Genomic DNA, 19,070 nt, shown 5'->3' with positions numbered 1-19,070 from the left:
ACTCTAGAAAAGGACTGAATTGTACTAGCAGAATATTAGAATATTTAGTAAACTGCAGGAAGAGACTGGACTATACTGGTAGAAGATTAGAGAATTTAATGAACTCCAAAGAGTGACTGGATTATAATAACAGAGGATTAAAATATTTAGTAAACTCTAGAAAAGGACTGAATTGTACTAGCAGAATATTAGAATATTTAGTAAACTCCAGGAAGGGACTGGACTATACTGGTAGAAGATTAGAGAATTTAATGAACTCCAAAGAGTGACTGGATTATAATAACAGAGGATTAAAATATTTAGTAAACTCTAGAAAAGGACTGAATTATACTAGCAGAATATTAGAATATTTAGTAAACTGCAGGAAGAGACTGGACTATACTGGTAGAAGATTAGAGAATTTAATGAACTCCAAAGAGTGACTGGATTATAATAACAGAGGATTAAAATATTTAGTAAACTCTAGAAAAGGACTGAATTATACTAGCAGAATATTAGAATATTTAGTAAACTCCAGGAAGGGACTGGACTATACTGGTAGAAGATTAGAGTATTTAATGAACTCCAAAGAGTGATTGGATTATAATAACAGAGGATTAAAATATTTAGTAAACTCTAGAAAAGGACTGAATTGTACTAGCAGAATATTAGAATATTTAGTAAACTCCAGGAAGGGACTGGACTATACTGGTAGAAGATTAGAGTATTTAATGAACTCCAAAGAGTGACTGGATTATAAATAACAGAGGATTAAAATAAACTTTTAATAAACTCTAGAAAAGGACTGAATTGTACTAGCAGAATATTAGAATATTTAGTAAACTCCAGGAAGGGACTGGACTATACTGGTAGAAGATTAGAGTATTTAATGAACTCCAAAGAGTGACTGGATTATAATAACAGAGGATTAAAATATTTAGTAAACTCTAGAAAAGGACTGAATTGTACTAGCAGAATATTAGAATATTTAGTAAACTCCAGGAAGGGACTGGACTATACTGGTAGAAGATTAGAGTATTTAATGAACTCCAAAGAGTGACTGGATTATAATAGTAGAGGATTAATGTTTAGTAAACTCCAGGAAAGGACTGAATTGTACTAGCAGAATATTAGAATATTTAGTAAACTTCAAAAAGAAATTGGATTATAATAGCAAAGGATTAAAATATTTAGTAAACCCCAGAAAGAGACTGGACTATAATGGCAGATGATTGGAATATTTAATGAACACCAGAGAGTGACTGAAACTTTACTGTCTTTGTGTATTCAAAATCATTTTTCATTTAATAAAAGAAAATGGATAATGTCAAAGTTATGTTTTAGTTTTAAATATAGATGTGTGTGTTTTGCTTCTCTAAACATATCATTACATTTATAAACACACAAAATGTAGTATGTAATATTTATAAAAATATTTTTGATATTATTCTTGTTCTATGATTAGTTTTAAATATGTTGAAAAGCATACAGACTTGGGTGTTGTCTAATGGTGTGTGCATGCTGTTGTGTGTTTAAGGGTCATGTCCTATTATGTAAAATCATGCTGTCCTCTTTGGGGCAGTAGGTGCCTTTTGAAAATGGTCATATCCTATTTTTCAATCAGAGTTTTTGTTTATCAGTTCTAAATTAGTGATGACAACAAAAGTAGTTATATCGCTTTTATGTAGCTTTTGCTTTAATATAAATAAACAACAACATGCAACAGGAGATTTGGTTTTCTACCATGCAAAATAATTGTTATATTTAATAAAGTAAAGGAGATTTTGTATCCTACCATACAAAATAAATTTTGTATTTAAGAAGGTAAAATATGTGTACCAAAGACATGTACATAAAACCTATTATTGTATGATGTATTTGGATCATAAACATGGTTTATTTAATTGAAAATGTATTTTAGATGCAGTTTCAGCCATGAATGTAATGTAATGCATATTTTATTTGTATTGAAAACCACTCTTTTGGAAATTGTATTTCTAGAAGGACAATCTCAAGACTTTGCAACAATTAGACATAAAACATGTCATATTTAAATGCTGGAATCATTTGCAAATTTCAGTGATAGATATCATATATCTTATAACACTGTCACAGAAAATAACATTTTACTAGGTACATTAAATACTGCATATAATATATTCAGGTGAAATGGCTTTATATTCTTACATATATTTGATTGGCTAAGACATATAATCAACAGAATTAATTCTTAAATGTTACATCTGTTCATTTGAAATTGATATCATAACTTGGAAAATGTAAAATTGTTTCTTTTCAAGTATCATTTCGAGTGGAGATCTAATTTCCCTATACTTCAATATTGAGCAAAAATATTGCTAACCTATTGGCTGAGTATTTTATATTTGATACAAATACTTCAGGTTAAGAGTAAAAATGTAAAGGAGAATGTTTTTCAGTTTCCTGTTTTAATTATTTTATTTTAACTTCATGAATATGTTAATTGCAAGAAATATTTTCTAGTAACAGTTTTTGTTTGTCAAGTTTCACAAATAATATGTCACGATAAAAACATTTTTGGCTGGAGTTATAAAACATTTTTTTACTCTTATAATTTTGTTCCTGCTGGAGATTTCTTTAGTATTTTTCTACAAACGTACCAGAGTTTTATTAGCATTAATTTGATTCTTCTGTAGCTACGCTGATTCCAGAGTTAATAATTAACACAGAAGAACCTCCAGCATTCTACGAAGATGCTGCAGTTATTGTTCCTGTGGTAACATCGCTCGTAGTCATTGTATCAGTTGTTGTTTTAGCCCTGGTGGTATGTCAAAGAAAACATTCTCCTGGGGCTAAGTATCAAGGTACAGCTATTACTATGATACTGTAAGATTTGTTTAATATGTAAGTCTGAATTTATTGCTTTATCCAAGATTTGTGTTTCATGAAAAACATACTTGTAGTTTTATTTACTAGAAGTAAGGCTTTATATATTTTTTTTTCTTATGCTCATTTTAAACATTTAAATATTTTTAATGCAAAAATTCATCTTAATAAAATATATCTCAAATAATATAAAAATAACCTTTAAAATACTAAAAAACATCTTTTATTTATTATTGTTAATTTAAAATAAATGAATAAGACCATAGATATATAAAAATGACCAACTTCTCATCATTTTAGGTACTCTTCAGTTTCTACAATAAGACTTTCTTGAGCAATGTTTTAAGCTCCCTCTGTATGTTAAACTATGTAACATTTAATGTGGTTTTAAATTTATTAACAAAATAATAATCTCTCATCCTTTTAACAAGAATACCAGAAAGTAAAAAGTTCTTTTAAAGTATGATATTTCCATATATTAATGTGTTTTTGTAACCAGTAATGAGATATTGTTTGCATTTCTGACACGAGATTTGTGTTGATTTATTTTCAAATGTAAAATATTTCCCCAACATATATTTGGTTATAGCACATACATAAGTAATATTATGAATTTTTTAATTTTAATTTTTTTTAATTAATTTTAGCTAACATAAAACCTCTCTCTACTACACATTCTGTTTAATTATACTTTCTAAAGTAAGATTTTAATTCTATCATACTGTGTTGTTTAACTAATGGGAAAGAAACAACAAAAACAATTATTTGAGTTTGGTAAAATTAAATTTTAATTTAGTATGTATATAATAATTAATTGAAATACTTGTATGGATTACTAGATGTGTAATATAAATCATTTAAATCTTACCCTCTTCCTTTTTATGTTCTATATATATATATATATATATATATATATATATGAAAAGGATAAACCTAAATTACTTTTGAAATTAAACTTTGTTAGAGTTACTTTGATTCAAATTTTCAAAAAAATATATCAAAATATAAGGATTATTTTTCATAATATAGAAAACAATCATTTAGAAACCTTTTCCAATTTTGTTTCAAGTAATCAATATAATTGCTTTCAAAATAATTTGAGAAACAATTGAAAATTTTAATTTTAAAATATCCTTTCATTAAAGTGGTATGAGTTGGAACCACTTTGTTCCCATTGATGTTATAAAGATTTGCTTTTATAATAAAAAAAATAATTATGATGTAGAATGAGGTTTAAACCTGTAATTATCACTTTATTAAAACGTGGATTTAATAAATCTGGGAATATGTTTAAATTACATTTAATACCTTTTACACCATATTCGTATTTGATACTTGGATAAAGAGAAACAACATCTTAATGATATAAATATAGTATTTTTTTTTCAATTTTCTTTGATACGTGATTAAAAAAATCAGTACCATCTTTTATATAACTTTGTACTTTAGATGTAAATGGTTTCAAAATGATGTCCATATTAGAACTCAGTGGCTCAGTCACATTGTTTTTCCATCAGTAATTAACCCTCAAAAAAATTTTGGAGGACTCTTTATCCAAAGATATACCACCTTACAATATTCCAAAATTTCTTTAACTTTACTGTTGTGAATTTTAGATAATAAATAAAATGTCCCCAGTTTATGATTACAAATAATCGTTTTCTTTCTTTGTGTGTGTGTGTGTATATATATATATATATATTTAAATTATTTTATGTTCTTTCATTTCTTCTTTTACTTTATTTACAAATTTTGGAATATCAGTAGAGGACATATCTTTATAAGTTACTTAATCATTTACACGTTTATAAGCTATATTATCAAAATGGACAAATAACAATAACTTTGGACTTTCTTGAATGAAAACTTCTTACATATTTTTAAGTTATTTCTTTTGCATTTTGTTATTTGTTGCAGTGTTTTCTTTAATCAGGAGAATTTTACAACACATTTTTTTTACACAACTATGAATTATATCAGATTCTAGATTTCTTCCTTTTGAAGGTACAAAATTACCTTTCATTTGTTTTAATGATTCATCAATATTATGAAAAATCTGTTAATCTTAATTTTCCAATAAATTCGTCATTAATTTTAAAATTATTTGGTTTATTATTTAGTGTAAAGGTAAGTCCTTTCTTTAAAAGTTTAGTTTTGCCTCCTGAAAAATATATTGAACTAAAATTCAACACTTTCAAGGCCTTTGCTTTGGAAAACAGATTTTTTTTTATTTCTTTGTCATCTATCTCTCTTCTGTTATTACTTATATTTTTCCTTTTATTCTTTAAGTTTGTCAGGTATTTTTCTTCTGCATCTGTTTTCTCTTCTTGTATTAATTCTTCATATATTTTTTATCATCTTCATATTTTTCGAAAGTTAAAATGTCTTTCTTTTCACACTTTCTTAGATTTCGACTTGTATTAATTGTTTCACCAAATTCTTTTTACCTTTCTGCACATTTGAAATTATCTGTTCTTCCACTTTCAGAATCCATTCTCACTAATTTTTTTTTTTTTTCTCTTTTGTACAAAGATTTCTGAAGTACATTATTAGAGATTTATATGGATGGTACATATGATACGAAACTGGTACTTTTATGTATTTGTGGTTTTGTTCATTTCTTTAAATTAACAGTAATAAATAAAGCTTTTAAAAAGGTTTTGAAAATCATTAATGTATTTCATTTTTAGTAATCAGCAAAATATATTTGTTTCCTTGAATATGTACATATATATATATATGCAAGTTATAAAGATACTTGCGTGTGTGTGTTGATTATGTTTTGAGTGATACATTCGTTTTAGTATTCATCCTCCCGTAAATATTTGCACAAAACATTAATTGAAATATTAGGATTTTACTCAAGTATTAGGAATACAGTTTATAAACAGTCAGATGTGCCATAATTTGTTATATACACTTGTTACATGTGATGTAGGACAAGGATTTTTGTTATTAATCCTTATATGAGATCCAGCAAGGTCAGGTGGTTAAGGCACTTAACTCATAATCTGAAGGATGTGGGTTCAAATCTCTGTCACACCAAACATGCTATCCCTTTCAGCTGTTGGAGTGTTTTAATGTTCATAGGTAAAAGAGTAGTCCAAGACTTGGTAGTGGGTGGTGATGACTAGCTGCCTTCGCTTTAGTCTTACACTGCTAAATTAGGGACGGCTAGCACAGATAGCCCTTGAATAGCTTTGCGCGAAATTCAAAACAAACCAAATCTTTATATGATGCAAGACAATACTCCAAACCTTTAGAACTGTCATTCATTCCAGTTATCATTTCATACTGGTCTGTAAACAAGTAATTTAAAAACGAGTATGACTATTAGATACAGGAATATAGTTTTCTTATTTTAAAGGTCAACCAGTAAAGAATGATATAACTTCAGATGCCTCGTTAATCAACAGTGCAGAAAAGAAACTGAACTCTGACCACAATAATCAGCTTTCCAGTTGCATCACCCATCCATATAAAATGGTTCCATCAGAAACACAGATGACATGCTTAAGTAAGTATTTTGAGTTTCTGATTTCACTGTGTGAATATGTATCTTTATTCTTCCATAAATTTTGTAGATGGTATACGATGTACACATATGTAAATTTATTTTAAATTTCATTCATTCCATTTATGATATAGATTTACACAATGAAAAGTCTAAATCTTGACTTTAAATTACAAGTTAAAAATATTGTCTCTCTTTTCTTGACCTTTGGTTTATTGAGTAGTAGTAATATGCTAAGATGACATTTTGGCTAAACATTTGCATAAGATCAAATATCCCTTGTTGACCTCTGGTTTGTTGAGTATTAGCATTATCCTAGATGGCATTTTGAATAAACATTCCAACAATGTCAAACATCTGTTGTTGACCTTTGGTTTATTGGGTATAAGTAATATCCTAAGATGACATTTTGGCTAAACATTCTCACAACATCTAACGTGTCTTGTTGACCTTTGGTTCAAAATGTATCTCAGAATGGCTGGTATGGGTATTAACACTTTTACTGATAAGGAGAGAACAACGTTTTGACCTTCCAAGGTCATCTTCAGGTTAAGTAAAAGTGTTCACACCCATACCAGCCATTCTGAGATACATTTTTAATTCAAGTGGGTTTCTTTGGTTCATTGAGTAGTAGTACTATGCTAAGGTGATATTTTGGCTAAATATTCGTACAACATCAAATATCTTATAGTTCAAAGATATTTTAAAAAGTGTTACTAATACATTTCATATTTTCATATCATAGTTAAACTTTTATATTATTACATAGTTAATTGCTTTATTTATAATTTAAAACTTGAAACATTTAAAAATGATGTAGGGAAATAGTACAGATAAAGTTTCTTGTTTTGTGAATAATTTTATAAACATTCTTTTAATAAATACTGTGTTCAGTTTCATGTACCTAAAGAAGTCATTAATCTGGAAATCTCCAAGAGTTCAAAGACATGACTGTAAAAGTCACACAATTTATAGTTGGTGTTATATTTATAGAATAATTGATATGCTACTTCTAATTTTAATATATTTTGTTTAGTTTAACCAGAAATTAACATTAAATTAAAAAAAAAGAAATTACAATATTTTAGGTCCAGGTGAAGACATTTCTCCTTATGCAACATTTCATACTGAAACACGATATGATTCACAACCAGAGGAAAATCCTAAACCATCTCGAAATAAGGTTTGATTGTTTTGTTTTAGTTCAATGTTATGCTAATAGTAACACAAATCTGCTTTAACATGACTGTAATTGATATCTGTATAAGTGATTATTTTGTAGTCAGAGTGATTTAAGAATTGCTCTTGGCTGTATGTACATGAAACTTGTATATTCAGTTATGTATTCCTTATATGTAGTAATAACTGATATATGTAAACAAAGCTGTTTAAATTGTGCAGTTGAATTTAAATTGAAATCTGTTTTAAAGTAGGGGTTGGTGAACATAGAAGTGTGATTTAAATAAATCATTTTGGTGTACCATTCATTGAGGTGTGATTTAAATAAATCATTTTGGTGTACCATTCATTGAGGTGTGATTTAAATCAATCATTTTGGTGTGCCATTCAGAGGTGTGATTACATTCATTACAGTTAAAATTAGGTTGAATCATAATGTGATTTATAATGCAAGTCAGACAAATGGTACTTCAGTGATATGTCTGGAGATTTACTGTAATGAGGTTTAAAATCAATATATTAAGTAGCATAGTATAATATAAGAATCCTAAAATTATTAGCCATTCAATTATTAAACTAATGTACATACATATTGTATAACATGATTCAACTGAGAGAATAGAAATAAAATTAATGAAATCTCATATATAACAAATCCATGCACAAACTAATCATCCTTTAATATATTTTTAATTAATCCACTAATTAACAAACTAAATTAGAGCTGATTTTACTACAGGTTACTGTTTTAAATTATACTCAAAACCAGTTACCAAAATACCAGTTGCAGTAATATTCCTCTTTGTCTAAGATATGAACAATGTTCCCAAAGAGGAACAATAAATATTTAACCACAGTTCAAACAAGATACAAAAAGACCATTACTTGAACTAAAATTAACATGAGAAGTAAAATGATTAAAAGCATTTAATTAGGATAGTTAATAAAACAATGTTCCATAAAGAAACATTGGTGAGAAGTGGGTGGTTTAGCTGTTACACAATACATAAAGACATTCTGGTACTTGAGTTTAGTAAGATGTATCTTTTGATTATATTCTAATTTAAAATGCTTCCTATAATTAAATCAATTTAGGGCTCCAGAGGAATACTTCACAAACTGCCACAATTTCCAAAAACATCAAATGCTTGGACCCCAGGTAAGTAATTTTTATATATGTGTAAACATACCAATATTATTGTGAAAGTTTCTGTTATTGGACAAATGAAATATTTCAGGCTGTGGGCCTTTCTACTTATAAGCTTTGCAAGTGTCATGTAATGTTTGATCAGTAATAAGTGCCACCCTTGTTCTTGTTAACTACATACAGCTGGTTTCTCAACATATTAAGTTGTATCTATTCAATAATGATCTGTTTCGTTTATATGAGATTTGGTTCTTTAATGTCAAGATGTTGAAATTATAAACTGTTAATCTTATGTTTGGTGGCATACTGTTTTAGTTTTCTGATAAACACTTGGTGACATGCTCTAATTGTTTCTAGACGTACCACATTCAGGCCGCTATGCCACTACCCAAGAACTTCAGCTAGCAGTTCAGCAGCAACATGTTAGGAAATGTGATAACAACAGAAGAGAACAGGAGGGTAAGAGGTTGTTAAAATGTAAGATTTATGAAGCAGGAATTAAGCTCTGAATTTTGAGAATCTTGGAGAAAAAATAGCAACATTCATAAATCTTTCACCATTGCAACAGCTCATGTTGTCAGTTTAATATTGTTTTATCTGTCTTTAAAACATTTTAAAGCAGTCACTGAGTTATTGTTAATAAACAAAACAATTAAACTTTGGAAATAAAAATAATTTATATTGTACTTAACATAGATAAATTAAATGCACATGAAATAGTTTAAAATTAGTTTTGCTAATTTTTTTTTAGAATTTTGTGATACATCACAAAACTTAGCTACGTTTTATGTGATAAGTTTAATAGAGCAAATCATAGGTGAGAAATGATGGAATTATCTGTAGGTTCTAAAAATGACTCATTCATTGTTTGACATTTTCAGACAGTATATTTTAAACACTAATTATTCAGCTAATAAACATTAACCAGCTGTTTAGAAAAATAAAATATCTTTCTATTAAATAAACTCAGTAAATCTTTTAATGAATAAGCTATGAAAATATTATAAATCATAACATACACAGAGTAGATTTATCATTGACAGTTTTACAAGTTTAGTTTCTCTTTTAGTACCATGGAGAAATTTCTCTGCTTCTTCTGAATGCTCTGTTCATCATCAATCAGGGTTTGAAACCCTTTCTAAGTACGATCGTCCAGACATAAGGAAGAACCTTGATGGACAAAACTTGGTAGTCAGTGTTTCACATAAACTTCCAGGTATTACAAGTTTAATCTAGAGATAAACTAATATTCTAATAGAAATGTATCTCATTACATTAACTTTGTTTTGTATGTGTTAATATGTTTTGTTTCTTTTTACTTCTGTATATTAGTATAGTAGTAACAATACCACTGTTATTCTGTGTAATAAAGAGCTGAAACAATGAAAAAAATTACTTAGTCAATTAATTAGTTTCTAACGAATATTAAAATTAACACAATTCAATTGATACAATTTCTCTGTTTGACACCATTAAAATTTTAAAGGAATGCATAATTGACGTTTTTGTTATTCGAGATAATTATTAATCTTTCATGACATTATTAGTTTCACCATTTACTGGGTGTGTATAATTTTACTGTCAATGCCCACTATTCTGTTACATAAGAAGTAGCGCCAAGAGTTAGACTGAGGGTGGGTGGTGATGACTAGCTGCCTTCCCTCTAGTCTTACACTGCTAAATTATGGGAAGTTGCTAGTTTTAGATAACCCTGTTTCTCATCTAGTAGCGAATTTTATATCATTATGTTTTTCTAAAGTTGCTTCATAGTTTTCCAAACAAACAAACAAACAAACAAAATATTCTGTGTTATAATAAAGAGCTGAAACAATGAAAAAAATTACTTAGTCAATTAATTAGTTTCTAACGAATATTAAAATTAACACAATTCAATTGATACATAACAAACCTTTGTTTCTTCTCTGTTTGACATCATTAAAATTTTAAAGTTGAATACATAATTGACAAACCTTTGTTTTCATTAGTACAGCGAATTTTATAGATAATTATTAATCTTTCATGACATTATTAGTTTCATCTAGTAAAATTTTATATCATTATATAATTCTAAAGTTGAATGATTTTATCTGTAAAATGCTACAGAATGTACTGTTACATAAGAACTAGTTGCTGACATTTAGACTGAGTGTGTGATGATTAGAAAGACAATAAACAAACCTTTGTTTCTCATCTAGTACAGCGAATTTTATATCATTATGTTTTTCTAAAGTTGCTTCATAGTTTTACATAACCTGTTTTTCAGTAGACGTTTTCTTTTCATTAGGAATGAAGATTTAATACTAATTTTATTAATAGTATGGTCCCCAAAGTGAATTACGTGTTTTATTCTGCCCATACTGTTCTAAGTTTCTTTTGCCAAGCTCCATCTGGTGCTCTGATTTTTAATTACTATTTTCAAAATACTTTGTGTTTACAGTTGCAGTTGTGCTGTATTGTGTCTTAGTATTTTGTTTCTAAATGTGTGTGGATGGTTTCATTTTTCCTTAATTCCATTGAATGAATGTTTAGTGTTGGTTTCTACCTAAAAGTAACTGTTCATGACAAATATTTAAAGTATCTTGATCAAAAAGTTATGGTGGTTACAGTGATGTTTTCTTTCTATCAATCTCTAATTATCTCCTTTCTATTCAATAACTGGAGATTTAAACAGTAAGTTTTAATCACAAACTTCACAATTATTTAAAGTTTTTTTGTAAAAGAAAACTCAACCACAAGATAGAGACGTACGTGCCTACAAACACGTATGCAAAAAGCAATTAATGGTTGGGAGATAAGCCTTTCTATAGATGACTTTTTTTTTTTAAGCCAGCAAATTTTTCTAAGTTTGTAATAATATATATTCAGTTTATTCTAGAAAATTTTCTACATTTTATAACTGTGTGTTGTAGCACGTTTAGAAATAGAACAGGATCATCGAACCAAATCTCTATCCAGTAAAATCCATCAGGGACAACTAGTGAGCAAGAAGCCAGTTCATACAAATGGAGATGGAGGATTCAGGTACAAGATTTCTTTCCTCTAACATAGAATACCTGTACTTCTGTATGTTTTGATGATACCTGGATTGTAAAACAGTTACATGTGTAATGTTTTTCCTGCAGCACAAAAAGATAACACAGCAATATTAAGACTTAATAACAAAAATTCTTCAAAAATCAAACCTTTATTGAAATCATTCACATTTTAACTGTAGCGTACTGTGTTACGCTGGGTTGATCAGCTAGTATTTATTCACTTCTTATTGGTCTTTGTATTTTTTGTTAAGTCGTTGAAACCGAGAAGAATATACCAATTAAAAATCCTTTTATATGAACGTTGTTTATTCACAGGATATGAGACATAATTTGTCAAAGCACTTGAAGCAAGAGCAAGTTTCTCTTTAATTTTAGAAGTTTTATGTTCAGCTCTAAATGGTTACTTTACTTGTAGAAGTTAGTTAGCTAAATTGAAAAATAAATAAAATAAAAAGTTGTGAGAAGTCTTGACTGTATTGTATAAGATTGAAGATGTCATGTTTTGTGTTTTTGGCAAGAGCTAGGTTCAAAATCTCTGAAATTGATCAAGTCTGCATTAGCCTATCACCTGTGTTTGTTAATGGCCGTCAGTAATAAAACTATGGTGTAAACCTAATTCTACACCATTTAACAGTTTTGATCTGCAACCTCAAGTCTAAACCACACACAATTTTACAAAAATTATAACAATACAATTATGCACAGGTATAGTTTCCATATGTAAACATTCCAAAGGCTTTTTATATTTTGTTCATATAAAACCAGTAAATGTTAAATATTTAATTTCTAAAAGTAGCTTATACAACCAATTCTGAAAGTACAGTGAGGTGGCTACATCATGGTAATTGTAGTGTTGAATAAATCATTTAAGTTATATTCCCTGTTACTTTAACAGTACCATTAAATGTTATGTATACACACCAGTATATAGATACAATTAATTAGTTTTCTAAAATTTTTGTTTTTAAACTAGGGGAATTACAAATCACCTACACTGTTTAATTTAACTAGGTGTCACAGATAATTTTAATATTTCTAATTAAAGTACAGTTTTATAGGTTAATGAATAGTATAACAAAATTTTTTTGTTTACCTGTAGTAAGTTTTTTTTATTCACAGTTTATATATATATATATATATTGGTACCTCCATAGTACCTTAACATAATTTCAGTAATTATTTACAATAATAAAATGTACATAACAGCCCTTTCCAATGCAAAATAATCATACAGTCGTATCATAAAGATGTGTTTGGATCAGAGAGTTGGCATTTACAAGATGAAAATATCTCTTGTACTTAACAGAATTGAAAGCAAATAAATGTGTATCAACTTGAGGTACCAGACCCATCCAGAATGGGGCCTGCAACAATTCTTACCCCAGCCATGGAAGACAAACTGTGGTGTCTTGTAACATTGAGAACCTATGAACACAAAGGTCAGTGGCAAAAGCTATACACATTCACAAGACAACAGCACACAGCATAACCATAAAGGACTTTTTGTTTAAATGGAACAAATGGGATTTGAATTCACCAAGATAAGGCTTCCATTCAGCTGTCCCATATCATAAGGAGCTGAAGAATGAAATGGGTATTCATCCATTTTATATAAATACATACCAGTCAAGGATGCAACTCTTGTGTATTTCTGTATAATGAAACTGTTGAAACAGACACTAGGTGAATGTCATCTTCATATACTGGATGGATTATGGAAAGTCTTCAGGGAGAAGTGGTGTGCATTAGACATGAGAAGCATACGATGGAACCTTTAGCAATGTAAACCACACTATATAGCTATTTTAAGGATGTATACTTGTCGGCTAAAGTGCGACAGAAAGTGTTAAAATAACGTAGCAGATATGGTGAGGCTCGAAAATGGTTTTGAATACAACAGACTGAACCTCCTTTATACATAATATTGATAGCAATGTATTTTTGTTGCACTTTATATCAAATGTCTTCTTTTTTTTTATCAAACCCATTTTCAAAATATGTTGAGAGAGAATGTTATGAAAGTAATCAGAACCAATGACACATGTTTTCATGAATTTGTTTTTTGTGTTGTTTTTTTACAGAGGAACAGGAGAGGAATGTACATATACATTTGAACCAGATTCACCTTAAGTTTGTTGGTGAATTTGATGTTGCAGAAACCAGCCATAAACATTTAATAATCAGAGGCAAGCATTTGAAAATGTGTGGAAGAAGATACGCCCTTATAAATCCTACCTGACAAGAATATAGATTATCATTGTAAATACAAAAAGAAAAAAATTGTTTGTTTGTTTGTTTTTCTAAAAGGATTTAGTTTTTATTCAACCCCATCAGTTTGTATGTTATAGGGTTAAACGTTGATGAAGTTCAGATATTAGAATTATTGTCTTTAGAGGCTGTAAGCTTAACAAATGTGTGATTTGATGAAGTTGAGAACATATAACTTTAGTAAAATCAAGAATGTCATTTTTCATGGAACTGGAATTATAAACTTTGTTAAATCATATATAACTCAAGATTGAAAAAATAATTGACCTTAAGACAAGAGAGGTTATGTCTAACATGAACATCTGAAGAGACCCATGCATGCTGTTGTTAATTTTCTGTGCTATAGCCTCATGACCCTTTGTCTGAAAACACAACTCTCTAGATGATTGATTTTGCCGAGTAATAAGAAAAAGTACAGAAGAATGATTGTTCTCATAGTACAGTAAGCTGTGAGTTTCCTGCAGCTTAAAGTATTGGTCTAAAGACATTTGGTTGTGTTATTAGATTAGACATTGTCTAATGTTCAACATTTCACTGGGTATTTGTATTATGCTAGATATGGGTGAAATCCTTACTGTGATCCAAGTGATAATCCTTCTTTGCATTAATCCTTTTACCCAAGGTTTGCATGAAGTGAGATTTTCCTAACCAACTCTTTTTCTCTGTCATTAACGAGATTTATCAATCCTCGAAGATTTTGCTTTGTATTTCTCTGGAGATTTTTACAACCAAAGCTGCAATTTTTTAAAAATCACATATCACTTAGAAAGATAACAAAAGATATGGATTCACATGTGCTTAACATTAATCTCGAGACTTATCTCACGTTTATTTACCCAAGTTTATTATACTTTTACATTTCAGTGGAATACATCATTTTCGTTTTGTTGTGTAATCAGTGGTTTTGTATTTTGTACTCACTTTAGACATGTGTAAGTTATAAGTAGTAAGCCTAAAGGCTTATAACACTATAAACCAGGTTTTCGTACACCAAATGGACACAGAACAGGTAGTTCATTGTCTCGTTTTACGTTTATGAATAAACAAACACTTATGATAAATTATCTTTAGAATACACGTTTAATCTTAATAGGAAAACTCGGTTGTATCCTTTTTTTAAGCTATACTTTTTATGTATAATTTGATTGTGTTTTTTAAACATAAAGTGCATGTGAAGTAAAAGTGAAGGAAATTGTTTGTTTGTTTGTTTTTGAATTTCGCACAAAGCTACACGAGGGCTATCTGTGCTAGCTGTCCCTAATTTAGCAGTGTAAGACTAGAGGGAAGGCAGCTAGTCATCACCACCCACCGCCAACTCTTGGGCTACTCTTTTACCAACGAATAGTGGGATTGACCGTAACATTATACACCCCCACGGCTGGGAGGGCGAGCATGTTTAGCGCGACAGGGATGCGAACCCGCGACCCTCAGATTACGAGTCGCACGCCTTAACACGCTTGGCTCATGAAGGAAATTATAAATACTGTAGAAAAACGCATGAACAGCTTAACCCTAATCCATGTTAGAATTCGGGCTATGAAGATGTTTTTCCTTATTAGAAAACTTCGTCGCTGTTTTCATTGGATAAATGAAATTACAATAACCAATATATGATGTATTCAGTTTAAATTACAATAACCAATATACGATGTATTCAGTTTAAATTACAATAACCAATATACGGTGTATTCAGTTTAAATTACAATAACCTATATATGATGTATTCAGTTTAAATTACAATAACCTATATACGGTGTATTCAGTTTAAATTACAATAACCTATATACGGTGTATTCAGTTTAAATTACAATAACCTATATATGATGTATTCAGTTTAAATTACAATAACCTATATACGGTGTATTCAGTTTAAATTACAATAACCTATATACGGTGTATTCAGTTTAAATTACAATAACCTATATATGATGTATTCAGTTTAAATTACAATAACCTATATACGGTGTATTCAGTTTAAATTACAATAACCTATATACGGTGTATTCAGTTTAAATTACAATAACCTATATATGATGTATTCAGTTTAAATTACAATAACCTATATATGATGTATTCAGTTTAAATTACAATAACCTATATACGGTGTATTCAGTTTAAATTACAATAACCTATATATGATGTATTCAGTTTAAATTACAATAACCTATATACGGTGTATTCAGTTTAAATTACAGTAACCTATATACGGTGTATTCAGTTTAAATTACAATAACCTATATATGATGTATTCAGTTTAAATTACAATAACCTATATACGGTGTATTCAGTTTAAATTACAATAACCAATATACGGTGTATTCAGTTTAAATTACAATAACCAATGTATGATGTATTCAGTTTAAATTACAATAACCAATATACGGTGTATTCAGTTTAAATTACAATAACCAATATACGGTGTATTCAGTTTAAATTACAATAACCAATATACGATGTATTCAGTTTAAATTACAATAACCAATATACGATGTATTCAGTTTAAATTACAATAACCAATATACGGTGTATTCAGTTTAAATTACAATAACCAATATACGGTGTATTCAGTTTAAATTACAATAACCAATATACGGTGTATTCAGTTTAAATTACAATAACCAATATACGGTGTATTCAGTTTAAATACTAAAACTTTATCGGATATTCTAATTTTTGACATTCCCGTGCATTTTACAGAAAGATATGTAGTTACTAAGTATGTGATCACGCTACTCAGCAAACAAGAATTTTTACAATTCTTCAAAGCCCAGCATGGCCCGGTGGTGCTCAACTCGTAATCCTAGGGTCGGTGGTTCAAGTCCCCCTCACATCAAATATGCTCGCCCTTTTAGCCGTGGGGGCGTTATAAAGTTCGATTAATCCCAGTATTCGTTAGTAAAAAAGTAGCTAAAGATTTGCGGTGGGTGGTGATGACTAGCTGCCTTCCGTCTAGTTTTGCACTGCTGAATTAGGGACAGCTGACGCAGATAGCTCTCGTGTAGCTTTGTGCAAATTTCAAATGCACATTTATTTTCACTTCCAGATCTTTTATTGGATTTGCTTCGATTCACAAATTCTTTTTTGTTGTTAAAAATTGTTTCTCGGTTTTGAAAGTTTAAGATCGTACTTTATAAGTTCAAAACGTGACTGTGTTTGTTGCGTAAACCTTCGTATCCTAAACTACGTCGATGTAATATCGGATAATATTCTAAACTGGCAATATTAAGTATGTGTTGAAGATATTTGAACTGTAATTCTATATTCATTGTGTCTTTTTATAAAGTGTTTAGGTTTCGCTATAAGTCAGTTTTATTTCAAGTATCGAGAGAATTTGATCGTGCTTTAAAACGTTCTTTAGAATTATGAATATGTATGTGTTTCTTATAGCAAAGCCACATCGGGCTATTTGCTATGGCCACCGAATGGAATCGAATTCCTTATTTTCGCATCGTAAACCCGTAGACTTACCGCTGTACCAGTTTGAGAGTTACTCAAAATAATTTCAAAACTTTACTGTAATAAATTCATCTAAAATAGTTTACGTTTTTTTTCTCATCGTTGTGTTACATTAGTTAGTATGCTATGGAATATATCCCGCATTTCTACATCATAAAATATTATATATTTTTCTTTTGTGAAACTACCGCGAGGTCTTTCCTCCGGCGAATCATGATGAAGTAGCAATATGTGACGTTTATTACAATATAAAGATGTGATATAGGTTGATCTCGTGTATAAAAATAAATACTGAAATAATTTACTGTTTTACTCTGGCTCTGATCTAAAGTTCTATCGTTACATAAACTGTTCATTGCCGAAATAAAAATAATATTGATCATAAAAGGTTTTAATTCATATGGAAACTCGCCCACTATTTGTACCTTTTAAACAGTGGATTCATATTCAGAAAGTTAATGATTCGTTAATTTAAATACGTGACGTTTGAAAAACTTGTATATATTTGAAATTAACGGCTTATTCAAAACCTAGGACTTTACGAAGAATAAAAATGATCATATGTCAAGACGAACAGCATATAACGAGCGTATTTATTAGTTGGTGTATGACACAAAATATGTAATTCAGTGTTTTCTCTCCTACACTGTTATAGAACAACAGAAGTCAACATATCTGAAATTAAAGTTTGTATGAAAACATATTTACATTGATGCAATATTAACGTTATATTAATGCTTAAAATTTTACTTCCTCTGTCAATTTCGTGATTACAATCACTGAATGGATTTAAAGCGTGTTTTTATTAGACTGTCTCAACACAAATTCCTTTTCACTTTCTGTTCGTCTCCGATATGAAACGTGTTATTCAAACATGATACTTCCTAGTCAATAGTTTATGTGGAATCTTAAATGAGGTTTTTTATAATGTTTAATGTTAACAACTTAACTTTATCAGCAGTAACAAGGTTTAAGTGGTCGTTTCTAACAGGGACTTATTTGCATCGGGATATAATTTGCGATAATTTGTAGCGTTTTCTTTTGTATTCATACGCATTGAGTTCTTTTGGTTGATCTGAGCTTATGTAGTGGCGTTAACTTGAAAAAATATCCAAGAATTTATTTTTAGATTAATTTTTGTTTTGCACGTTCGATAAAACGGCATTAGGTTAGCGAAAATATTAAAACTCGTAGATTAATTAAAAATAACTCACTGAACAGGTTGTATGATGTAGATAATTAAATTTAGAACTATCGCTGAATGTAAAATATGCAGTTGGAATTCCTATGTTGTAATAAAGACAAAACTAACTATTATTTTTTAAAATTGTACAATAACAACAGGTAAAACACGAACATCTCGTCGTAAACTGTCTGAAGAAAGCAACGTGGTTCTTTAGATTAACAATACAATTACTCTAACTATATTCGTTTTCTGTATTAAATTTTCGTGATACGTATAACCTAAAGATTCATTTAAATCTAAATATGGGTTTTAATTCAACTCTATAGTCGTGAATAGAAATTTAATTTGTAAGACGTTCTTCCGAAAATTTACTCCCCTAGTTTGTGATTGGTTGGTTCAATAAAATACATTATTTGCTAAAACGATTAATTCAAAATAATG

General features: G+C 29.1%; 1 protein-coding gene across 2 annotated transcripts in view; it reads left to right on the top strand.

Moving 5' to 3' along the window:
* LOC143231662 (cell adhesion molecule Dscam1-like) overlaps window positions 1–15,238 on the top strand; it is a 147,875-nt gene extending 132,637 nt beyond the window's left edge. For both annotated transcript variants that reach the window (XM_076466234.1, XM_076466235.1), the window contains 8 exons: window positions 2,655–2,822; window positions 6,212–6,361; window positions 7,447–7,541; window positions 8,633–8,696; window positions 9,042–9,143; window positions 9,754–9,900; window positions 11,594–11,705; window positions 13,801–15,238. In XM_076466234.1, coding sequence (XP_076322349.1) covers window positions 2,655–2,822; window positions 6,212–6,361; window positions 7,447–7,541; window positions 8,633–8,696; window positions 9,042–9,143; window positions 9,754–9,900; window positions 11,594–11,705; window positions 13,801–13,849 — 887 coding nt within the window. In that variant the 3' untranslated portion in view covers window positions 13,850–15,238. The remainder of the gene's footprint in view (window positions 1–2,654; window positions 2,823–6,211; window positions 6,362–7,446; window positions 7,542–8,632; window positions 8,697–9,041; window positions 9,144–9,753; window positions 9,901–11,593; window positions 11,706–13,800) is intronic.
* Window positions 15,239–19,070: the final 3,832 nt, after the last annotated feature.

The sequence above is a fragment of the Tachypleus tridentatus genome, chromosome 11 (assembly GCF_004210375.1).
Source record: "Tachypleus tridentatus isolate NWPU-2018 chromosome 11, ASM421037v1, whole genome shotgun sequence".
NCBI classification, from domain to species: Eukaryota; Metazoa; Arthropoda; class Merostomata; order Xiphosura; family Limulidae; genus Tachypleus; species Tachypleus tridentatus.
This window is presented reverse-complemented; position numbering and strand designations above follow the sequence as displayed.